Source organism: Oncorhynchus clarkii, chromosome 5 (genome assembly GCF_045791955.1).
Source record: "Oncorhynchus clarkii lewisi isolate Uvic-CL-2024 chromosome 5, UVic_Ocla_1.0, whole genome shotgun sequence".
NCBI lineage: Eukaryota > Metazoa > Chordata > Actinopteri > Salmoniformes > Salmonidae > Oncorhynchus > Oncorhynchus clarkii.
Window position 1 is genome coordinate 48856566 of NC_092151.1, and position 26717 is coordinate 48883282.

The 26717-nt window shown below is 41.6% G+C and overlaps 1 protein-coding gene across 1 annotated transcript in view; it reads right to left on the bottom strand.

Annotated features, from left to right (window-relative positions):
• The window catches only part of LOC139409704 (collagen, type XXVII, alpha 1a), a 272027-nt gene that overhangs the window by 223552 nt on the left and 21758 nt on the right, over positions 1–26717 (bottom strand). Inside the window, exon 4 of the mRNA XM_071155105.1 lies at positions 19160–19213. Coding sequence (XP_071011206.1) covers positions 19160–19213 — 54 coding nt within the window. The remainder of the gene's footprint in view (positions 1–19159; positions 19214–26717) is intronic.

A 26717-nucleotide genomic window follows, 5' to 3' on the forward strand; every position in this document is an offset into this window, starting at 1 on the left:
TCATTACAGGCAATCTCAATGCTGTCCATTACAGGGAAGACATCCTCCTCCCTAATGTGGTACCCTTCCTGCAGGCTCATCCTGACATGACCCTTCAGCATGACAATGCCACCAGCCATACTGCTCGTTCTGTGCGTGATTTCCTGCAAGAAGGGAATGTCAGTGTTCTGCCATGGCCAGCGAAGAGTCCAGATCTCAAGTCAAGTCACGTCTGGGACCTGTTGGATCGGAGGGTGAGGGCTAGGGCTATTCCCTCCAGAAATGACTGAGAACTCTCAGGTGCCTTGGTGGATGAGTGGGTTAACATCAAGAACTGGCAAGTCTGGTGCAGTCCATGTGGAGGAGATGCACTGCAGTGCTTAATACAGCTGCTGGCCACACCAGATACTGACTGCTACTTTTGATTTTGACACCCCTTTGTTCAGGGACACATTATTCCATTTCTGTTAGCCACATGTCTGTGGAACTTGTTCAGCTTACGTCTCAGTTGTTGAATCTTGTTGTGTTCATACAAATACTTGCACGTTAAGTTTGCTGAAAATAAACGCAGTTGACAGTGAGGACAAATCTTTTCTTGCTGAGTTTATAATAATAATCAATCATTTTGCTCTTTATTTAGCCATCTTATATATAAAACCTTATTTGTTCATCAACATTTGTGAATATCTCACCACAGGTTAATGAGAAGGGTGTGCTTGAAAGGAAGTACATACCTCTACAATATTGGCTTGTGTTGGAGAGTCTCAGTCTTAAATCATTTTCCACACACAGTCTGTGCCTGTATTTAGTTTTCATGTTTGTGAGGGCCGAGAATCCACTCTCACATAGGTACGTGATTGTAAAGGGCATCAGTGTCTTAACAGCGTGATTTGCCAAGGCAGGATACTCTGAGCGCAGCCCAATCCAGAAATCTGGCAGTGGCTTCTGATTAAATTCAATTTTAATTAACAGACCCGCTTGTTGCAATTTCGATAAGGCTCTCTTGTTCAGATATCGGTAAGTAGACTGGAGGCAGGGCATGAAAGGGATAACGAATCCAGTTGTTTGTGTCATCCATTTCTGGAAAGTACCTCAGTAAATCACTCAGGTGCTTCGCTATATCACATTTGACATTGTCCGTAAGTTTGAGTTAATTTGCATACAAAAAACTCTATGATGGAAAGACCTGTGTGTTGTCCTTGTTAATGCAGACAGAGAAGAGCTCCGACTTCATAATTGTAGCCTCAATTTTGTCCCGCATACTGAATATAGTTGCAGAGAGTCCCTGTAATCCTAGATTCAGATCATTCAGGCGAGAAAAAACATCTCCCAGATAGGCCAGTCGTATGAGAAACTAGTCATCATGCAAGCGGTCAGACAAGTGAAAATGATGGTCAGTAAAGAAAACTTTAAGCTCATCTCTCAATTAAAAAAAACATGTCAATACTTTTCCCCTTGATAACCAGTGCACTTCTGTATGTTGTAAAAGTGTTACATGCCAATATCTTTGCATAGTGAAGAAAATACACGAGAGTTCAGGGGCCTTGCTTTAACAAAGTTAACCACTTTCACTGTAGTGTCCAAAATGTATTTCAAGCTGTCAGGCATTCTCTTGGCAGCAACAGTCCCTCGGTGGATTCTGCAGTGTACCCAAGTGGCGTCGGGAGAAACTGCTTGCACGCGAGTTACCACTCCACTATGTTTCCCTGTCATGGATTTTGCGCCATCAGTACACATCTTGACCAAGTCCATTTGATGTCACAAAGCTGTCCAGTACTTTAAAAATATCCTCTCCTGTCGTCCTGGTTTCCAGTGATTTGCAGAAGAGGGTGTCTTCCTTAATTGACCCCCCATCTCCTGTCATGTCACTGATGCGTTGTGAAACAGTGTTGTTTGATGAAGGCATTGTCTGTATAGTTTTTGGGGCATTTTCCCACAACATTGTCGCAGCCATATCTGCGGCAGCAGGAAGAATTAAGTCCTCACAATAGTATGGGGCTTGCCTGTCCTAGCCACTCGGTAGCTCACCATATAAGACGCTTCTAGCCTCTCTAACTAATGGTATCTGTTGCTTTTATACATGTATTACTACTCGAAAGACATATTAATTCTCACTCAAAAAACTCCCATGGCTTATTTTTCAAATTGCCATGTTTTGTTTCTAAATGTCTGCTCAAGAGTGAAGCTTTCATTGAATTGTGAGAAAGTATTTTTGCACATATAACACACTGTGGCTGAGGAAAGGCACTACTCCCAATATACACTACTGTTCAAAAGTTTGGGGCTACTTAGAAATGTCCTTGTTTTTGAAAGAAAAGCTAATTTTGTGTACATTAAAATATCAGATTTTTCAGAAATCTGTGTAGACATTGCTAATGTTGTAAATGACTATTGCAGCTGGAAACGGCAGATTTTTTATGGAATATCTATATAGGCGTACAGAGGCCCATTATCAGCAACCATCACTCCTGTGTTCCAATGGCACATTGCGTTAGCTAATCCAAGTTAATCATTTTAAAAGGCTAATTGATCATTAGAAAATCCTTTTACAATTATGTTAGCACAGCTGAAAAATGGTGTCCTGATTAAAGAAGCAATACAACTGGCCTTGTTTAGACTAGTTGTGTATCTGGATCATCAGCATTTGTGTGTCCAATTACATGCTAAAAATGGCCAGAAACAAAACTTTCTTCTGAAACTCGTCAGTCTATTCCTCTTCTGAGAAATTAAGGCTATTCCAATACGAGAAATTGCCAAGAAATTGAAGATCTCGTACAATGCGGTGTACTATTCCCTTCACAGAACACCGCAAACTGGCACTAACCAGAATATAAAGAGGAGTGAGAGGCCCCGGTGCACAACTGAGCAAGAGGACAATACCGGTCTCAATGTCAACAGTGAAGAGGCGACTCCGGGATGCTGGCATAGGCAGAGTTGCAAAGAAAAAGCCATATCTTAAAAATAAAAGATTAAGATGGTCAAAAGAACACAGACACTGGACAGAGGAAGTGTCATGCCCTGGCCGTAGATTGCTTTGTATGTTTCTATTTTTTGTTTCGTCAGGGTGTGATGTGGGTGGGCATTCTATGTTTGTATGTCTAGGTTGTGTATTTCTATGTTTTGTCCGGGTATGGTTCTCAATCAGGGACAGCTGCCTTTCGTTGTCTCTGATTGAGAACCACACTTAGGTAGCCTGTTTTCCCATTGTTAGTTGTGGGTGGTTATTTTCTGTTCAGTGTTTGTTGCACCTGTCAGAACTGTTTTGGCTATTCTTTTGTTATTTTGTATTCAGTGTTCAGTCAGAATAAATTATATGAACACGTACCACGCTGTACCTTGGTCTTCTTCTAATGAATGCCGTTACAGGAAGATTGAAAAAGGTGTTATGGACAGACAAGTATAAGTTTGAGGTGTTCGGATCACGAAGAAGAACATTTGTGAGACACAGAAAAGATGCTGGAGGAGTGCCTGACGCCACCTGGCAAGCATGGTGGAGGCAATGTAATGGTCTGGGGGTGCTTTGGTGGTAAAGTGGGAGATTTGTACAGGGTAAAATGGATCTTGAAGAAGGAAGGCTATTACTCCATTTTGCAACGCCATGCCAGACCCTGTGGACGGAGGTTAATTGGAGCCAATTTCCTTCTACAACAGGACAATGACCCAAAGCACAGGACAATGACCCAAAGCACAGCTCTAAACAATGCAATAACTATCTAGGGAAGAAGCAGTCAGCTGGTATTCTGTCTATAATGGAGTGGCCAGCACAGTCACCGGATCTCAACCCTATTGAGCTGTTGTTGGAGCAGCTTGACCGTATGGTACATAAGATGTACCCATCAAGCCAATCCAACTTGTGAGAGGTGCTTCAGGAAGCATGGGGTGAAATCTCTTCAGATTGCCTCAACATATTGACAACTAGAATGCCAAAGGTCTGCAAGGCTGTAATTGCTGCAAATGGAGGATTCTATGACGAAAGCTAAGTTTGAAGGACACAATTATTATTTCAATTAAAATCATTATTTATAACCTTGTCAACGTCGTGACTATATTTCCTATTAATTTTTCAACTCATTTTATGTATTTTTTTCAAGGAAAACAATGACATTTCTGAGTGACCCCAACCTTTTGAACGGTAGTGTAAGTGAACCCCAAATCAATGTAGTTCTCATATTTGCGCCTCTTCAATGGTCCAACGTCCTGTTCGGTGTTTTCTCGGTTAAGGGGGCAGTAGCTCTTTGGCTGCATCTGATTCACAACTGTCAGTGTCCATGCTAGCTGGGCCAACAACAATAATTACTGATGCTAGCAATGGATGTGCTCGTGGAAGAAGAACAACTTGTGTCATCGACAGGCGCAGGTGTAGTACTGCTGGTAATAGCAGTGTGTGTCTTTTTAACTATTTCTCAATTTTCGAGCAAACGGAATGAGCAGCTGCTACGTTGGCTACATACAGATCGTTAGTGGAATTCCCGCGAGATTAGTGATTAATGTGATTGAATGTTAATTATTTGACTTTGCTACCTGTGTGACATTGTGGTGTTATTTCGCTGAACAATAAATGCTTTAATTTTATTTTTGGCAGTAAAATGAGGCTAATCAGGCGAGGGAAAAAAAAACTCACCCAAATGTATAGCCCCGTTGGAAAATATAAATGGACTGTTGTGTGTACCCGTACCCCAGTTTGGGAATACCTGGTCTACAGGCTATTATTGGAATCATATTTTTTGATCTATACAGTAGCAAATTGATAATAATGGGAACCAGTTTCTACCTATCTTATGGGGAACAGACATTAGCTTTTTAAATTCTGAAATCCGGCAGTAAAAGTGACATAATCCACCCCTGGGGGACTGACTCCATTTGATAACTACACTCTTTATGTATTTTGCACCTTTATTTTACCAGGGAAGACAGAATGAGACCTAGGTCTGTTTTTCAAATGTGCCCTGAACAATACAACACAAATATACACAATATACACAAAATATACTAAACCACAGTCATGGGAAGCACAAGTAAAACATCACAAATCACCTAGATTAACGGTTACATTCCTCCACAAATAAGTCCCCAATCAATACTCTAAACTGCCCGAACGGCACAAGCCCCTCTCTGTGCTGTCGACATGTGACACACACACACTTCCTCTCTCTATCCATATGGTTGTGGGCCGTTGAGGGGTCCCCCACCTCTGACTGAGACACTTTTTTCGCTTGACCCCGAGCCCTCCACGTGGGGTCAAAGGTCAATTGTGTCAGAGTAGTGGCCGGAAAAAGAGTTACAACCGGTTCCAGAGTGGGGTCTGTGACTTTCGCTGGGGTGAGGTACAGTAAGACGATTCAGAGAACACGTTATCGATTCAGAGTACTGGACCAGCACACACCCCAAAGTCACATGTCAAGTCATTCTTTGTCCCACGAAGGGAAATTAATTTAGTTGGGACTGGAATTGATATGTCATGAAAGCCCATTTGCCAAAGTTTAAATACAGACATGAGAGACTAATGACAACATAATACTACACCCCCCCTTTTCTCTTCTCTATCAGACACTTCATAAATCCCATCTCTGATTCCTTCAGGGAGAGCCTCAGTGCCCTTTTCTTATACAAGTAAGAGATCTCAAGTCACTAAGGGTGTGTGGCCTAGCTAGGCCTGCCCCCTGATATAATTCAGAGCCCACTCATTTTTTACACACACACACAATGCAGAGTCATAGTCTAGCTGCTGTCGGTAGGCCCTTTCTTTAGCTAGAGGCTTGTTACAGGAAGGGTGGTGTAGCCTTCAAATGTTGAATTACGTGCCTCAAATAGGCCAGCAGTTCAACTCAGTTTTGGTAGTATTAGTTGGCACCATTGGTTCTAGCCATTGGCACATGAGTCTTGCAGTTGGTATGCCATCTTATTGTCTCTCATCTCACATGGCAGGTGTCGAATTAGGACAATTCCAGGGCATGGCAAGCAGCTAGCTAGAGGCTACTGGGATACGAGACTGGAAAACAGCAACCTGGGAGCCAGGGCGTCAACGGTGGCAACAATGAAACATACTCTCTAAGATTAGCACTTGCTCTAAAAGTGGACAAACTTAGTGTTCAAATAGGTCCAAATGTTTCAAGTTCTGGCAGTGTCTACCTACCGTTCAGATATAAAAGTATTACTAGTGCCCTCTACTTCAGCTGTAGGCCTTTAACAATACCACGGTATATATTTTCAACCTCAATGTAAAATACATTTAGTTGGTTTTTAAATGGGAAAGACTAACGTCCTTTCTGTTTCTGATACCCAAACAATGAATAGAATATAGCACATATTTCAGGCTGCCATATTTTACCGTTTTTTATAATCACTTTGGCACTAATTTCAGGAACCTTGTCATTTTTCAAAACTCTAGACAAAACTCACAACCAATGATCAAAATGCAAATTTGTCAAAACTCTAACACTTTTTCCAATTGCTTGGATTCAATACACACAAAGCTAAGATCATTTGTTCATTGAACTAAAATCACCTGTTCAAAATGACACAACTTAACATCAAAGTATTACCATTTCAAAATGCAATTCACACATTACATCTGAGTTGACTGTCTTAATTTCATTACAATGATCTAACTAGCAATTGATACTACTGCTCAAAATGATAAGTAACTGTTAAGGTACTCTTAATGTATAGTTTTATGGAAACTGACAAACAATATTTCATGTTTAGATCATGATCGTTTCAGGATAACGAGATCCATTGACACCAATTACCGTGGAACATGAACCAATTGGACTACATTATCTATGGATGTAATATTTCATCATCATTCTTTATCAGACACGGTTTCTATGGTCCCATGTATCAATTTTCCAGACCATGTTTTCAGATTTGATATTACTGTACACTCACATTACTGTACACTCACTACACTTTATTAGGTACACCTATCTAGTACTGGGTAGAACCCTCTTTTGCCTCCACAACAGCCTGAATTATTCACGGTGTTGTAGGTTAAGAGATGCCCTTCTGCACACCACTGTTTTAAACAGCGTTATTTGAGCATTTGTGGACTTTCTGTTAGCTTGAATGAGTCTGGACATTCTCTTCTGACCTCTCTCATTAACTTAATGTGTTTTGTTTATCGCACCATTCTCTAAACTCTAGAGACTGTAGTGCGTAAAAATCCCAGGAAGGCAGCTGTTTCTGAGATGCTGGAATGACCATATGTGTGGCATCAACAATCATACCACGGTCAAAGTTGCTTAGATTACGCATCTTAACCATTGTAATATTTGGTCGAACAACATCTAAAGCTCTCTACTCTATATACTCTATATATTGAGTTGCAGGCAGCCTCATGATTTGCTGTTCGAATGTAACTGTCCTTGATGAGCTAAATCAGGCCTGTAGAGCTGATGGCATGGTTTCAGGCCCATTCACAATTTACCACCCTGTGCTTACCCCATACTCTCCTTTCCTTAACCCGATTGAGGAATTTTTCTCCACATGGAGGTGGAAGGTATATGATAGGCACCCTCACGAACAAGCCGCCCTTCTCCAGGCCATGGATGACGCATGCAATGACATGACGGCAGACCAGTGTCAGGCCTGGATTCGCCATGCCCGAAGATTCTTCCCAAGATGTTTGGCTAATGAAAACATCCATTGTGATGTGGATGAGAACCTGTGGCCAAATCAACAAGACAGGGTTGATGGAATTATAGAAGTACAGTAATCCATCTTTTGTTTTGCTTTTTACAGTAAGCCAGGTGAGAAACTGCAGTTGACCTTCAACTGTTTTTTCTTTTTTTGTAGCTAATTATTTTTGCTTTGATTAAAAGAAACCTATGTTGTGATTTTATTGTATTTCATCAATAAATGTCACATATTGTTCAATGATTCCACTGTGTCTGTAGTATTCCCTCTACTAGTCATTTTACAGTGATGTATTTACGTGTAGTAGCATAATGAAACATGTATCACATATTTTGTACTACAATATTTAATGATTGTACGAACAACTACACAGTGAAACTATCTGTATCTCATGTGTGGGTGATCTAAATGAATGTTCCTATGGTATTTCATGATAAATGAGTTATTTAAACCAATGATTCTGCAAGTTAAGGTTTCTTTAACGATATGAATGCACAATGCAATGTTTTCAACATTGGACAGCCTGTGTTACAAGTGATGACCGTTTTGAGTTTTGTGTCTAGAGTTTTGAAAAAGGACCACAAGGTTCTGAAATTAGTACCAAAGTGATTGTTAACTGTAATAGGGCATGCAGTAAAGATGGTTTAAATTGATACAACATGTTGTAAAGACAGTTTTAAGGTACTGTATATGGCCAATATAAAAGTACTTCTGTTTGAACTGGTGCCAAAAAAGCACTCCCCGCTACAAGGGGAAGCGTCATTACTGACACCAGACTTGTGTGTGTCTGTGTCTGTGTGTGTGTCTGTGTGTGCAGGATCCAAGGCACCTTTTAATTACAGAGCCCACTGTCGTCAGACCAGAGGTGTAATTTACCCTCTGGAGGCTCAGGAATAGTTTTCACTGCATTTGCCCCCTCTGCCCTCTCACGCCACCGTAATACACAAACAAACACACACACACACACACACACACACACATAGAGGCAAACACACACACAGAGAGAGAGACAAGGGTCCAAAATGCTTAAAGCCATGCTTCATAAAGTAATTCTCTAAAGCCAAAATCCACCAGTTTGTAGAGCTAAATAAGTCAAAGAGGGAAAATATAAGAAAGCCACCAGACAATATTATAATAACAACAACAATACCTCAAATATACTGATCATGTAAAGTGTTGGTCCCAGGTCTCATGAGCTGAAATAAAAATATCTCTGAAATTTTCCAGATGCACAAAAAGCGTATTTCTCTCCAATGTTGTGCACTAATTTGTTTATATACCTGCTAGTGATCATTTCTCCCTTGACAAGATACTCCATCCACCTGACAGGTGTGGCATCTAAAGAAGCTGATTAAACAGTATGATCCTTAGACAGATGCACCTTCTGCTGGGGACAATAAAAGGCCACTTTTGACACACAACACAATGCCACAGATGTCTCAAGTTTTAAGGGAGTGTTGCAATTGGCATTCTGACAGCAGGAATGTCTACCAGAGATGTTGCCGGAGAATTTAATGTTAAAGTGCTGTTAGGGAATTTGACAGTAAGTTCAACCGGCCTCACAATCACAGACCACGTGTAACCCCTCCAGCTCAGAACCTCCACATTTGGCTTCTTCACCTGCGGGATCGTCTATGACCAGCCACCCGAACGAACAGCTGATGAAATTGAGGAGTCTGTGACTGAGTTTTTCCTCACAAAAGGGCTCTTTCTGATTGTCTGGGCCTGGCTCCCCAGTGGGTGGGCCTGGCTCCCCAGTGGGTGGGCCTGGCTCCCCAGTGGGTGGGCTTAAGCCCTCCCAGGTCCATCCATTGCTGCACCCCTATCCAGTCATGTGAAATCCATAGATTAGGGCCTAATGAGTTTAATTCAATTGACTGACTGTAACTCAGTAAAATCCTTGAAATTGTTGCATGTTGCATTTACATTTTTATTCAGTATAGAGTAACAACAATTAACAAACATTTTTAAAAAATGATGGCTCCGACCAAACGTTTCTATTTTGTGATACTTCCTGTGGCGTTCCACACGAGAGCCAGTTTAATTATACTGCTTGATGAATTTTGCAACTGCACTTGAAGAAACTTTCAAAGTTCTTCAAATATTCCAGATTGACTGACCTTCATGTCTTAAAGTAATGATGGTCTGTCATTTCTCTTTGCTTATTTGAGCTTTTCTTGCCATAATTTGGTCTTTTACCAAATAGGGCTATCTTCCGTATACCATCCCTACCTTGTCACAACACAACTGATTGGCTCAATTGCAATAAGAAGAAAATAAATTCCACCAATTAACTTTTAACAAGGCACACCTGTTAATTGAAAAGCATTCCAGGTGACTACCTCATGAAGCTGGTTGAGAGAATGCCAAGAGTGTGCAAAGCTGTCATCAAGGCAAAGGCTGGCTACTTTGAAGAATCTCAAATATAAAATATATTTTGATTTAACACTTTGTTGGTTACTACATGATTCCATGTGTTATTTCATAGTTTTGATGTCTTCACTATTATTCTACAATGTAGAAAATAGTAAAAATAAAGAAAAGCCCTTGAATGAGTAGATGTGTCCAAACTTTTGACTGGTACTGTATGTATCACAACTAAAATAAGCATATATGAGGACCTTTCTTTGTTAACTGCTGAACAGAGAATAAACACATGTGAGCACTCCCTCAAATCGTTTGGAGAAAATATTATTTAGATTTTATTCAGTTATGTTCAATTGTGTTCTTCATACTATAAAATTATATAAAATAATGCCACGGAATTCTAAGCAAATCTTGTCTCCTAAATGAACTACAACCATATGTCATAGCCAGATCAGGGCCTAACATAAGGACTCAGAGTTTATTATTCTGTTCTTCTGAAATAGACTACATTTTCTTCATATCATGTTTCTTTAGACCTTTCTAAAATAAATAATGGATTTATTGTGATGTGTAGGCTAAATTACATGGATTAATTAGACTTCTTAAAATGTAGATGTTCCAAAGGTCTGCATCAGTGGCTTGTATGCTATGCGTGAAAACTAGGAGGTGCTAAATGTGTTAATGTTAAGTAACGGTCAATTACCATGAGACCAGCAGGTATTTGCTTGACAGTCACCATGTGACACATTTTCATGACATTTTTCTCATTTTCATGAGAAAATAAAGTGAAAAATGTAGTTCATATACACCGTCACAATAAATCTATGATTTATTTTAGTCAGTGTTGGGGAATAATCAGAATTGGTTGGTAACATAGGTAAGATGTTTTATGTTCATCATATGTTTGTAAATTACTTCTCATCAGAATGTTATTTTTGTATAATACTGTGGCAGGGTTGCAGTATCTGTTCTATGTCAAGACTAAGTTGTTTGGGCCGGGGAGAGGTCAAGCGTGTATCTCTTGGCTCCACAATGTCTGTGTGCCAGTCAGTGTGTCTCTGATCTTGTCAAGATAGGATGGATTTGATATATGCCTGTTGATATGGAGGATTGGTTTATGGTTCTGAGTTTGAGAAAGGAGACAAAGCTGAACGATGAATTATGCCGATGCTGTCTTATCCTGTGTGTGTCTTTGCTATAAAGGATCTCAGTTGAAATGTGGAAGGGACTCTCAGAGAATTCATGGATAGACACTGAATTGATCTGAGAGTCACAGGGTTGTGATAGAGCTCATAATTAAATATGGACTTTGTGATAACTTACTCTGACTTGTGTGTGGTTTGCTCTCATGATTTGGTAAATAGAGGAAATTTCCACGACACCAGGTCGAAAGAAACATGATGATTTGGAGAAAATGTATTTCCTAAGAACAGAATATAAATTGGTCTACTGTATGTTAACAGGCTATGCTCCACACCGTAAACTGTAGGCTTGTTATTCATTTGGCTGACAAGATATGCTTATAAGTCCCGTGGCATTATTTTATATTATATGATTTTATAGTAACAAGAATATAATTGAACTTACCTGAATAAAATAGAGAGGGTATATTTCCCATTCTGGAGCGAGTGCACATATGGAGTGGCTATGTTGAGCGTAAAAGTGATCATTTGAAACAAGTCCTATTCGCTAGATTTATAGTTATTTGGCAACTTTAGTTGTAACTGATACAAACCTTAGAATGTCTTACAAATCAAAACATATATGGGCTGCATGATGTAACTATTGGCTGTTGATGATTTGAGAAAGTAGCGAAAAGAGCTTGCGCTCTGCTCCTTGCATAAGGCTGCCCAGCTGTTCCCTTGCCAAGTTATATCTTCACCCATCAAACTATTCTCTATTTAATCTTGTATTTACTAATATGTACAATTATTTTAGATTCAGAATGATTGTTTTATTCAGGTTGCTTTTCAGGCTTGGGCTCATAAGCCTATGCGTATGCATAAGCTCTAGGAAGACTCTTGGTGGTTCCAAACTTCTTCCATTTAAGAATGATGGAGGCCACTGTTCTTGGGGACCCTCAATGCTGCAGAAATGTTTTGGTACCCTTCCCCAGATCTGTGCATCGACACAACCCTGTGTCGGAGCTCTACGACCTCATGGCTTGGTTTTTGCTCTGACATGCCCAGTCAACTATGGGACCTTATATAGACAGGTGTGTCCTTTTCCAAATCATGTCCAATCAATTGAATTTACCACAGGTGGACTCCAAACAAGTTGTAGAAACCTCTCAAGAATGGTCAATGGAAACAGGATGCAGAGCCCAAATTCCAGTCTCATGGCAAAGGGTCTGAATACCTATGTAGGTTTTTCTGTTTTTTATTTGTAATAAATTTGCAAAAATGTCTAAACCTGTTTTCGCTTTGTCATTATGGGGCATTGTGTGTAGATTGATGTGGGAAAACATATTTCATCCATTTTAGAATAAGGCTGTAACGTAACAAAATGTGGAAAAAGGGAAGGAGTCAATATACTTTCCGAATGCACTGTACATTCTCTCCCAGACTCGTGGATATACGTTTTGGAGCGTAGCATATGCAAATGAATACATTCCACACTCAAAGGCAATTACTCAAATTTGTTTAATTGTGGAGTAGAGTCTAGACCAATTTTATACCAAAGACATCTTAAATCAGTTTTGTTTAATGTTTTTCTGCCATGCGTAATATGTCATATGTATTGTATAATGGCACAAGCCTATGCATATGCCTATGTAATGTTTTTGAATTAATCCTCACCTTAGAAAGCGCTGTCCATGTTGTTGTGTTTGAAACAACATCCACAATGACCATGTTTTGCACTCAGTTTCAACCTGCTGTTGAACTTCTTCCTTCAAATTGATCATCACAGTGAGGTGAGCTCACCTCACCGCGACACAACAGTGGTAGGCTTGATTACCAACAACGACGAGACGGCCTACAGGGAGGAGGTGAGGGCCCTCGGAGTGTGGTGTCAGGAAAATAACCTCACACTCAACGTCAACAAAACTAAGGAGATGATTGTGGACTTCAGGAAACAGCAGAGGGAACACCCCCCTATCCACATCGATGGAACAGTAGTGGAGAGGGTAGCAAGTTAAGTTCCTCGGCATACACATCACAGACAAACTGAATTGGTCCACTCACACAGACAGCATCGTGAAGAAGGCGCAGCAGCGCCTCTTCAACCTCAGGAGGCTGAAGAAATTTGGCTTGTCACCAAAAGCACTCACAAACTTATACAGATGCACAATCGAGAGCATCCTGGCGGGCTGTATCACCGCCTGGTATGGCAACTGCACCGCCCTCAACCGTAAGGCTCTCCAGAGGGTAGTGAGGTCTGCACAACGCATCACCGGGGGCAAACTACCTGCCCTCCAGGACACCTACACCCCCCGATGTCACAGGAAGGCCATAAAGATCATCAAGGACATCAACCACCCGAGCCACTGCCTGTTCACCCCGCTATCATCCAGAAGGCGAGGTCAGTACAGGTGCATCAAAGCTGGGACCGAGAGACTGAAAAACAGCTTCTATCTCAAGGCCATCAGACTGTTAAACAGCCACCACTAACATTGAGTGGCTGCTGCCAACACACTGACACTGACTCAACTCCAGCCACTTTAATAATGGGAATTGATGGGAAATGATGTAAATATATCACTAGCCACTTTAAACAATGCTACCTTATATAATGTTACTTACCCTACATTATTCATCTCATATGCATACGTATATACTGTACTCTATATCATCGACTGTATCCTTATGTAATACATGTATCACTAGCCACTTTAAACTATGCCACTTTGTTTACATACTCATCTCATTTGTACATACTGTACTCGATACCATCTACTGTATCTTGCCTATGCTGCTCTGTACCATCACTCATTCATATATCCTTATGTACATATTCTTTATCCCCTTACACTGTGTACAAGACAGTAGTTTTGGAATTGTTAGTTAGATTACTTGTTATTACTGCATTGTCGGAACTAGAAGCACAAGCATTTCGCTACACTCGCATTAACATCTGCTAACCATGTGTATGTGACAAATAACATTTGATTTGATTTTGAGCTTTAAAAGTAGCATACTGTTTTGATGATGTGTTTGTGATTTAAGATTGCATTTTCATTGATGTCAGAGTGGTTAAAGGAACAATAGAGCCCTGAGTACCAGGCCATTCGGGCCTGAATGTCATTAGCAAATTGGGTACTAACAAAGCATGTCCAGAGTGGATAAGAGAAGATTACTGTGACTCAACAGTCACATGGAATTTTACTGCGATCATGGCACATGACTGCCGGAGTGATGGTAATATGGTCACTGCAACAGCCCTAGTAGTATTCTACTATGGTATTTCAGAGTGTCGTTGACTAACCTAGAAATGAACAACAACTATCTAAAGTGAGGAATGCTAAACCTGCAGTGTAAAATTGGGTTACCGATTGATTATTTCAGCAATCAACAACAAGCGCTTATCTTTCAAATGGAAACCATTCCTCCATCTGGCCTGAGGGTGGTGTTGAGTGTGTTCTGCAGTATGCACGTGTGGCGAGCGGCGAGAGACTGAAAATGCATTTGTTTTAGGGGGGAGTTAAGAGGCAGCTTTTATATATGCAGGTGTTAAATGTAAGCCCACAGAGGCAGCCTCACCGGCAGAGCCCTGTATAACTCTTTATATTTCTCCCTGTGAGGGTCATGTCTTCTGCACACTATTCAATGCCATACAACTCTCCTTTCGTGGCCTCCAATTGCTCTTAAATACAAGTTAAACTAAATGCATGCTCTTCAACCGATCGCTGCCTGCATCTGCCCGCCTGTCCAACATCACTACTCTGGACGGCTCTGACTTAGAATACGTGGACAACTACAAATACCTAGGTGTCTGGTTAGACTGTAAACTCTCCTTCCAGAACCACATCAAACATCTCCAATCCAAAGTTAAATCTAGAATTGGCTTCCTATTTCGCAACAAAGCATCCTTCACTCATCCTGCCAAACATACCCTTGTAAAACTGACCATCCTACCAATCCTCGACTTCGGCGATGTCATTTACAAAATAGCCTCCAATACCCTACTCAACAAATTTGATGCAGTCTATCACAGTGCAATCCGTTTTGTCACCAAAGCCCCATATACTACCCACCATTGCGACCTATACGCTCTCGTTGGCTGGCCCTCGCTTCATACTCGTCACCAAACCCACTGGCTACAGGTTATATACAAGTCCCTGCTAGGTAAAGTCCCCCTTTATCTCAGCTCGCTGGTCACCATAGCATCACCCACCTGTAGCACGCGCTCCAGCAGGTATATCTCTCTGGTCACCCCCAAAACCAATTCTTTCTTTGGCCGCCTCTCCATCCAGTTCTCTGCTGCCAATGACTGGAACGAACTACAAAAATCTCTGAAACTGGAAACACTTATCTCCCTCACTAGCTTTAAGCACCAACTGTCAGAGCAGCTCACAGATTACTGCACCTGTACATAGCCCACCTATAATTTAGCCCAAACAACTACCTCTTTCCCTACTGTATTTTTTTATTTTTTTATTTTGCTCCTTTGCACCCCATTATTTTTATTTCTACTTTGCACATTCTTCCACTGCAAATCTACCATTCCAGTGTTTTACTTGCTATATTGTATTTACTTCGCCACCATGGCCTTTTTTTGCCTTTACCTCCCTTATCTCACCTCATTTGCTCACATCGTATATAGACTTGTTTATACTGTATTATTGACTGTATGTTTGTTTTACTCCATGTGTAACTCTGTGTCATTGTATGTGTCGAACTGCTTAGCTTTATCTTGGCCAGGTCGCAATTGTAAATGAGAACTTCTTCTCAACTTGCCTACCTGGTTAAATAAAGGTTAAATAAATAAATAAATAAAAAACTATTAACAGAGCTGTGTGTGTGTGGTGCGAACATGTCTGCATTCATAGATGTGAGCATGTGAGCATGCACGAGCGTGAGCAATGTGGTGAGGAATTCACTGTATAGGATTTCTGTGGACGCCTGTTTTGTTTGAAGCTCAGTGTCAACTCCAGACAGCAGTGTTTGAGGGGAACCTGTAAATTAGCTTAAGCCTGCCCGCTCCCTTCCTCTCTCCTCTGCGGTGCCTGGTGTAGATCAGTGTTGGCTGTCTGAGGGGGCGAGGGATGTCTGTGTATATACCCGTTTCTATCTCTGAACCACACTTCAGCCACCCTTGGCCTCAATAAGGTGCACCTTCCATATGAGATGGATTACAGGTGGCAGTTTTGCTACATGCTGAATGTATCTGGCTGAAACTGACGTGCCCTGCTACCACAGACAAGGTGAGAGGGCTGGTGGGGTTAAAATGCCCTTAATTAGATGCAGACAAAGAGGTCTTTCTACTATGGAAGTAAGAGGGGCTTCCCTCAGGTCTCACACACACACACACACACACACACACAGAGTTACATAACACACAGTTGCATACACACACACACTGTATACAGTATGGCTGTCTGTGTCTTGATCACAACAGTAAAATGCATGATACTGTAAGCTGGATCAGAAAGAATTTTGCCACTGTCCTTTGCATTTGCTAGCTCACAGAGGCAGATGCGCTGAGGAAGTTTGACTGACTTTAGAAAATCAAATTGTCCAACCTTTCCGCTTGTCGTTGTGGTGACTCGTTGACAGCAAAATTCTAGCTACGTGACTACGTCACACTTACGTTTCTAAATAAAGGGTCTCGCAAAATATAGGCAGAAAAAGCGCCGCCAAATAGCTATCAACTCGTCGTGTTTGGAGGACAAAGAATGCTGAGTTGCATCCAAAGAACACCATACCTACTGTGAAGCATGGGGGTGGAAACATCATGCATTGGGGATGTTTTTCTGCAAAGGGACCAGGAAGACTGATCCGTGTAAAGGAAAGAATGAATGGGGCCATGTATCGTGAGATTTTGAGTGAAAACCTCCTTCCATCAGCAAGGGCATTGAAGATGAAACTGGGTCTTTCAGCATGACAATGACCCCAAACACACCGCCCGGGCAATGAAGGAGTGGCTTCGTAAGAAGCATTTCAAGGTCCTGGAGTGGCCTAGCCAGTCTCCAGATCTCAACCCCGTAGAAAATGTTTGGAGGGAGTTGAAAGTCCGTGTTGCCCAGTAACAGCCCCAAAACATCACTGCTCTAGAGGAGATCTGCATGGAGGAATGGGCCAAAATACCAGCAACAGTGTGTGAAAACCTTATGAAGACTTACAGAAAACATTTGACCTCTGTCATTGCCAACAAAGGGTACATAACAAAGTATTGAGATAAACTTTTGTTATTGACCAAATACTTATTTTCCACCATATTTTGCAAATAAATTCATAAAAAATCCTACAATGTGATTTTCTGGATTTTTTTCTTCTCATTTTGTCTGTCATAGTTGAAGTGTACCTATGATGAATATTACAGGCCTCTCTCACCTTTTTAAGTGCTAGAACTTGCACATTTGGTGGCTGACTAAATACTTTTTTGCCCCACTCTATACTTGGACAAGATGGAAATTACGGTGAGTGTTAACGTTTGATAACAACCTACCTTAGCTAGCTAGCTAGAATACACATGCTTAGCACATAACATGTTTCCACTGCACAAGCGCCAAAGTTCATATAGCTAGCTAGCTAGCTAGCTACCATTAAGAAATTATACATTATCTTGTCATTTAGAGGTAACGTTAGTTTAAGTCAAGTTAAATCGCTGGCGAGCTGATTTGAAAATGTAGCTAGAAACTGTCACCCAGTTAGCCCAGAACACTGAACAGATTGCCGATTGTGGCTTTCTCTGGGACGGACATGCTCACAATCCTAATATGCCAAATGTATTTTTTCTGTAGGATAATTGTCAGAACCTTGACAGACCTCAATGTAGAAAATAAAGAAACACTGTGCCACTTCACTGTATCACAAAATGTGAGTATTCATCTTCTGATAGGACTGACACAGTGATGTGCAAAGTTGATTTGATGTTCATAAACATATTACGTTTTTATTATGTGTATTTTACACATGGTCATTTATGGGACTTGCAAGAGACGCAAAATGAATCAGAGGAGAGACAAGCATCTGTCTCCACAGTGGCTGAGGTGAGTGTGACCTATATACCTGTATATAGCTAGTTCTGGATGCCCCAATTAAGTGATTGTGTTTTTGTTAATGTCTCTGATGTGGCCCACTGGTAGACTGGCATTATTATGTTATCCAAAACAGTTAAATGTGTTGTTTTTACCAGAGTCAATTAGTATTTCTCCCGGTCTATCTCTGTCTCTATTTCAATCTCTCTCTCTTTGTCTTTATTCATCTTTCTTTTTATACCCCCACCCTTTCTCTCTTTCTGCACCCCCATCTCATCTCACTCTCATGTTTTTCACATGAGCGAGAGCAGAGTGTATCCTTGATATGAGAACAGAAGGTCTCTGATGTGTCCCGTTGGTAGATTGGCATTATACATCCTTGTATGTTATCCAAAACAGTTAAATATGTTTTTTATTACCACAGGATTAGGTAATCCCTCTATTTCTCACAAATTAAGATTCCTCTGTGTTTAGAGGTTTTTTTAGGCATCCTGTCAGATAGGTAGTCTTTTCAAAGGTCCCTTTATGTGAGTTGCCCTGTTTATGCCTGGAGGTCAACGCTCTCAGCCCTACACTTATTAGGGTCAATCTGACTGCAATGCATACAAAGGGTGTGGTGGTGTGTCTGAGTAGCAGAGCCCCTTTACCTCCCTGGGGGGGGGTGATTAGTGTGTGTTTGTTTGGACCTCTGATGCAGTGGCAGCAACCGTCATAACAGACCACGTTAAACAGCCTTCAGCCGAGCAGATACTAATGCACACAGTAAGCCAAGGAATATTGATTTGATTTGACTAGTCAACATATCTTATTTGACCAGTTCCATCGCTACACCCACAGAACTCTATTTCAGAGCAGAGATCTGAGATCTGGTATTTCTATGTTAGGTTAGCAGGCCTGGGGATGGAGGGGGGAGAGGGGAAGAGAGGTAGAGGGGATGTATAAGGAGAGAGGTGAAACAGCTTGGCTAACAGAGGGGAGGAAACAGACAATCAAACAAACAAACAACACTGGGGACAGGGAGATGAAATAGAGGCTTACCTGAGGACCCCTCTTCCCTGGTGTGCCTGACTTCCCTGGTGGTCCTGGACGGCCCTGTAAGGTGGGAGAAAAAGCACACACATTCAGTTTTGTTTTTAAACGCACCTACTCATTCAAAGGTTTTTCTTTATTTTTACATTGTAGAATAATAGTGAAGACGTCAAAACTATGAAATAACACATATGGAATCATGTAGCAACCAAAAAAGTTATTCAAAGTAGCCACCCAAAGTAGCCAGCTTTGCACACTCTTGGCATTCTCTCAACCAGCTTCATGAGGAATGAATTTCCAACTGTCTTGAAGGAGTTAACACATATGCTGAGCACTTGTTGGCCCCCACACTTTCACACCTCCTACTCCATGCTTCACGGTGGAAACCACACATACGGAAATCATCTGTTCACCTACTCTGCGTCTCACAAAGACACGGCAGTTGGAACCAAAAGTCTCAAATTTGAGTTCATCAGACCAAAGGAAAGATTTCCACCGCTCTAATGTCCATTGCTTGTGTTTCTTGGCCCAAGCAAGCCTCTTCTTCTTATTGGTGTCCTTTTAGTAGTGGTTTCTTTGCAGCAAATCAACCACGAAGGCCTGATTCATGCAGTCTCCTCGGAACAGTTATGTTGAGATGTGTCTGTTACTTGAACTCTGTGAAGCAGTTATTTGCGATCTGAGGTGCAGTTAACTCTAATGAATTTATCCTCCTCATCAGAGGTAACTCTGGGTCTTCCTTTCCTGTGGCGGTCCTCATGAGAGCCAGTTTCTTCATAGTGCTTTATTGTTTTTGCGACTTAATTTCTTGGAATTTTCCCGGATTGACTGACATTCATGTCTTAAAGTAATGATGGACTGTTGTTTCTCTTTTATTATTTGAGCTGTTCTAACCATAATATGGACTTGGTCTTTTACCAAATAGGGCTATCTTCTGTGTACCACCCCTACCTTGTCACAACTGATTGGCTCAAATGCATTAAGGAAAGAAATTCCAAAAATTAACTTTTAACAAGGCACACTTGTTAATTGAAATGCATTCCAGTTGACTACCTCATGAAGCTGATTGAGAGAATGCCTAGAGTGTGCAAAGCTGTCAGCAAGGCAAAGGCTGGCTACTTTGAAGATTCTCAAATATATAATATATTATACCTTTTTGGATATTACATGATTCCATTTGTGTTATTTCATAGTTTTGATATCTTCACTATTATTATACAATGTAGAAAATAGTACAAACAAAGAAAAACCTTGAATGACTAGGTGTGTCCAAACTTTTGACTGGTACTGTATACTTTTACCCTATTCTATATACCCGTATGCTTCTTTAAGAGGGTTTTAAACTATATCAACAGCGAATAACTATCTTTAACATCTGGATTACACACACACACACACTACTAACACAGTACTCAACAAGTTCAATCTGAATCTGGGTTGAATGGAGATGAATTAAAAAACACCACCTTTCCTGTAATGTAACTAAATCCCAAACTGGTACAGCTCATAAGAGGCCAGGTGGGTCACGTGTGTTTGTGTGTGTGCGTGCATCTGTGTATGTACAGGGAGGGGGCAGGAAACACTAAAAGCACCAGAACATTTCCTGCTTCACTCCCAACGTGTTCAATTTATCAAACTAGGCCCGTGGTCATTTATTTTACTTTCAACATAAAAGAGGAAAAAGAAAAGTGAAAAATAAGAGGGTGACCACTACACTGCCTGATGACTGGCCAAAAACAGCATAAACCTCCAGCCATGTGTACCATGTGTTTCTCCTGTTTGGTTTCCACTGAACATGACCCATGTCTCCTACAGCTTAACTTTAATTAGGCTATAGACCATCCTGGCTCTAACCTGTGACTCCAGCGAAAAAGGCTCCCAAAAAGCGGTAGGTGCTATGAACTCTTAGAAAAGTGTTCTCTGGCTGTCCCAATAGGATAACCCTATGAAGAACCCTTATGGTTCCAGGTAGAAACCACTTACATATTAGTCATTTAGCAGATGGTCATATCTAGAGTGTCTTACAGTTAGTGTGTTCTTAAGACAGCAAAGTGGGACAATCACATATCAAAATCAAATCAAATGTTATTTGCCAAATTTACCGAATACAACAACAAAACAACAACAAAACAAAGTAATCAAACTAGTTAGTTGACTTACAATTAATGGAGGACAATCCAGTTCTAGGAGAAACAGTGATATCTTTTACAGAAACAAATGGGAGTTCTCTCTGACATTTGTACACCAGTGAAATGCTTACTAACAAGCCCTTAACCAACAATGCAGTGTTAAGAAAAATACCAACAAAAAAACGTCAGTGATGCAAACCGTTAGGATGCTCTCGACGGTGCAGCTGTAGAGAACCTTTTGAGGATCTGAGGACCGAAGCCAAATCTTTTCAGTCTCCTGAGGGGTAATAGGTTTTGTTCTGCCCTCTTCACGACTGTCTTGGTGTGCTTGGACCATGTTAGTTTGTTGGTGATGTGAACACAGCTCTCGATCTGCTCCACTACAGCCCAATCGATGTGAATGGGGGCGTGCTCAGCCCTCCTTTGCCTTTAATCCACAATAATCTCCTGAGTCTTGATCACGTTGAGGGAGAGGTTGTTGTCGCAAAACACCAGTCTCAACATCAACAGCGAAGAGGCGACTCCGGGATGCTAGCCTTCTCGGCAGAGTTCCTCTGTCCCGTGTTTGTGTTATTTTGCCCATCATAATCCTTTATTTTTATTGGCCAATCTGAGATATGGCTTTTTCTTTGCGAATGTGCCTAGGTGGCAAGCATCCCGGAATCGCCTCTTCGCTTTGACTGGTGTTTTGCGGGTACAATTTATTGAAGCTGCCGCCACTCCTCTTTCTATTCTGGTTAGGGCCAGTTTGCGCTGTTCTGTGAAGGGAGTAGTACACAGCGTTGTACGAGATCTTCAGTTTCTTGGTAATTTCTCACTTGAAATAGACTTAATTTCTCTGAACAAGAATAGACTGACGAGTTTCAGAAGTTTTTTGTTTCTGGCCATTTTCAGCCTGTACTCGAACCCACAAATGATGATGCTCCAGATACTCAACTAGTCTGAAGAAGTCCAGTTGTATTGCTTCTTTAATCAGAACAACCACTTTTCAGCTGTGCTAACATAATTACAAAAGGGTTTTCTAATGATAAAATAGCCTTTTAAGCTGATAAACTTGGATTAGATAACACAGGAGTGATGGTTGCTGAGAATGGGCCTCTGACGCCTATGTAGATATTCAAGAAAAAAATCTGCCGTTTCCAGCTACAATAGTCATTTACAACATTAACAATGTCTACACTGTATTTCTGATCAATTTGATGTTATTTTAATGGACAACAAATGTGCTTTTCAAGGACATTTCTAAGTGACCCCAAACTTTTGAATGGTAGTGTATGTAAAACATCGGACAGGTGCATTCGGAAAATATTCAGACCCCTGGACTTTTTCCACATTTTGTTATGTTACAGCCTTATTCAAAAATGTATTAAATAAACACCATACACCATAATGACAAAGCGAAAATCATTTTAAAATTTCCCCCAGATGTATAAAAAAAGTGATGTTATTTACGTAAGTATTCATATACTTTGCTATGAGACTTGAATTTCAGCTCAGGTACATCCTGTTTCCATTGATCATCCTTGAGATGTTTCTACAGCTTGATTGGAGTCCACATGTGATAAATTCAATTGATTTGGAAAGGCACACACCTGTCTATATAAGGTCCCACAGTTGACAGTGCATGTCAAGAGCAAAAACCAAGCCATGAGGTCGAAAGAATTGTCCGTAGTGCTCCGAGACAGGATTGTGTCGAGGCACAGATCTAGAAAAGGGTACCAAAAAATGTCTGCTGCATTGAAGGTCCCAAAGAACACAGTGGCCTCCATCATTCTTGAATGGAAGACGTTTAGAACCACCAAGACTCTGACTAGAGATGGTTGCCCGGCCAAACTGAGCAATCAGGGGAGAAGGGCCTTGATCAGGGAGGTGACCAAGAACCCGATGGTCACTCTGACAGAGCTCTACTGTGTGGAGATGGGAGAAACTTCCAGAAGGACAACCATCTTTGCAGTACTCCACCAATCAGGCCTTTATGGTAGAGTAGCCAGACGGAAGCCACTCCTCAGTAAAAGGCACATCACAGCCCGCTGGGACGGCCCCAGGGAGACTCTCAGACCATGAGAAACAAGATTGTCTGGTCCGATGATACCAAGATTGAACACTTTGGCCTGAATGCAAAGCATCACATCTGATGGAAAACCTGGCACCATCCCTAAGACGAAGCATGGTGGTGACAGCATCATGCTGTGGGAATGCTTTTCAGCGGCAGGGACTGGGAAACTAGTCAGGATCGAGGCAAAGATGAACGTAGCAAAGTGCAGAGACATCCTTGATGAAAACCTGCTCCAGAGTGCTCAGGACCTCAGACTGGGGCGAAGGTTCACATTCCAACAAGACAACAACAAGACAACAAGCACACAGCCAAGACGACGCAGGAGTGGCTTAAGGACAAGTCTCTGAATGTCCTTGAGTGGCCCAACCAGAGCCCGGACTTGAACCCGATCAAACATCTCTGGAAAGACCTGAAAATAGCTGTGCAGTGACGCTCCCCGTCCAACCTGACAGAGCTTGAGAGGATCTGCAGAGAAGAATGTGAGAAACTCCCCAAATACAGGTGTACCAAGCTTGTAGCATCATACCCAAGAAGACACAAGACTATAATCGCTGCCAAAGGTGCTTCAACCAAGTAGAGTAAAGGGTCTGAATCCTTATGTAAATGTGATATTTTAATTTTCTTTTAATCAATTTGCAAACATTTCTAACAACCTGTTTTTGCTTTGTCCTTATGGTGTGTAGATTGAGGGGAAAAAAATAATTGAATACATTTTAGAACAAGGCTGCAATGTAACAAATGTGTATACGGTCAAGGGGTTTAAATACTTTCCGAAGGCACTGTATGTACTCACTGTGAGTCCTTTTGATCAATGTGTGTGTGGTTGTGATCTTATGTTTAGCAGATGTTGTTACAACATGTGAAATCAGCTCAGTTCTGTATGGGAGAAATTGTGCTTGGGAAATATCCCGTGCCTGTGTTGTTATCATAATGATTAGCAGGGCTAGTTCAAACATCTGAAAACAGACACTGTGGTGTGTATGTGCTACTTAGATTGAGATGTTTATTAAATCAATTATATTGAGTGAACATTAAACTCAAAAGGAGCCCATGGAGATGTTTTAAGATTGCTTGCAAGGTATTCAAAAGAATTCGCCATCTGCTTGTAGGTGTTGGAAGGGCATGGTGTTGGGGAAAGCACAGAGACAGAGCTGAGCCCTGACAGATGGTTCATCGCCCCTTGGTACATCTTCTTCCTGGCCTGGCTCATACCGTCCCCTGCCCTTCTCACCAACATCCAATGCTTCAAGGCGCACCTTCACTCTCTGCCCTGACACTCCATCTACCTCTGCCTCATCTCTTGACCCTGTGTTGTATGCTAAACACATTTGTGCAGATGTTGGTTCAGATGATTTCTTAATTGCACTATTTTCCTCCTGTGGTATTTCCTCTTGTGATCGTCACCTGGTGAAAAATATCTAGCAAAAGGTCTGCAAATGTCTTTGTCTGATTATTTATACTTGTGGCATAAAATATGACTGTTCTGTATCAGTCACTCAGTAAACTTGTACTGCTTTGTAAATGAGCTATTTAAATGAGGTTAATGTCTTGGGAGTCTGTTCTTATTGCCTACAGCTGGACAGTCATTCTCACCAATGTACCATGGTAGGAAGGTTCCCACTACACATTACACAAGGCTTTACATGGTAATGTAGATTAGGTTACTGTCTTGAGGATCTAGTCTTAATATACTGTATATGACAAACTAAAACAACATGAGGATGAAGTGACTGTCATTACGGTAATCTTTATTGTGATTTGTAATGTGTGAATAAGAAAAACAGTAGCTCACAACATGACATACTGTATAAACAGTAATCTCCCAGAGAAAGAGAACATATCTACTGTAGGGTGTCACGTGTGATGGCAGCATCCTGGAAAGACACTCTACCAGCTGGTGTGAGGAAGTACTCCTTGAGGTTGTTAGACACGTCTTTAGCAACTCTGGTTGCCGTCTGCTAACATGTTCCTTGGGTCCAGGAAGCTGGTGTCCTCTTGTACCACCTGCCTTCACTCTCCTGGGCACAGGTCCCCAATGGGTGTGGAGTGGTCAACAAACGTGGGGTGGGTGTACCGTGTTGATGACTGTTGTCAGTGTCTGTGATGCAAAGGTAGTTGTAGAGGGCCACGCAGGCCTTCACAATGGTCTCAGCTTGCCCTGGACCAACCTCATTGACTCGTCCCAGGATCCTCCAGCAAGGAATCCAAAGGAGTTCTCTAAAACTGGCTAAAAGTCTACTCTGGCTCCCCCTAGTGGATATCCACTACACAAGGCTCCTCTTGCTTGGTAAGCTACTCTTGTTCCCCCTAGTGGATATAGACTACACAAGGCTCCTCTTGCTTGGTAAGCTACTCTAGCTCCCCCTAGTGGATATACACTCCACAAGGCCCATCTTGCTTGGTAAGCTACTCTGGTTCCCCCTAGTGGATATACACTACACAAGGCTCCTCTTGCTTGGTAAGCTACTCTGGCTCCCATTAGTGGATATAAACTACACATGGCTCATCTTGCTTGGTAAGCTACTCTGGCTCCCCCTAGTGGATAAACACTACACAAGGCTAATTTTGCTTGGTAAGATACTCTGGCTCCCCCTAGTGGATAGACACTACTCAAGTCAGACTTGCTCCACTCTGGGTGGAGCTCAACAACGATGTGGACAAAGGTGCAGTCTGCCCCCAAAAATCCAGCTCCATCCATGCACATGCAAGCATGTCGATCGATGGAGTGAACCTTGCAGTGACCTTTAGCCTGCAGTGGCAATATGACTCCAGCTAGCTTGCCCCACTACCCCAAAGCTAAACCCTAGCAGCCTTTCACTTCAAACAAGGACACTGACATGCTTTGTACTCTGTATGTACCAATAGATATGCATTTGATGTGGTTGTGTTTTGAAAAGCAGAAGAGGACAGTAAAGACAAACAAACTGAGAAAAAGGAGAGACATTTGAACAAAGAAACTTTGTGAACCATGTACAATGTTCTCTCTCCATCACCATCACCATCTCTGTCTCTCTTTCTCTCTTTTGTCATCCTCCTTTCTCCCCCCACCCCCACTTTCCACTGTAGACATCTGGTTATATATATACTGAAGGGTTCTCTGATCACAGACCCAGCCCTCCTGTCCTCCTCCCCACTTTCTATACCTGGGCTGGCAGAGCTTTGAAGAGGCTGTGTTCCCCACATATTCCCTCAGCGGAACGTCACTGAGCCTCGATTGTTCACAGTGAGGAGGGATAGAGGTCTGTAATCAGACTGGAATAGAGTCTGGGAGAGAGAGTAAGAGGGGACGGGAGTAGGATGAGGAAGACAGGGCTCACATATGCTCTACTTTCACCACTCCAGTGAGTTTAATAACTCAACCTGCCACACACTTCCACCTCGC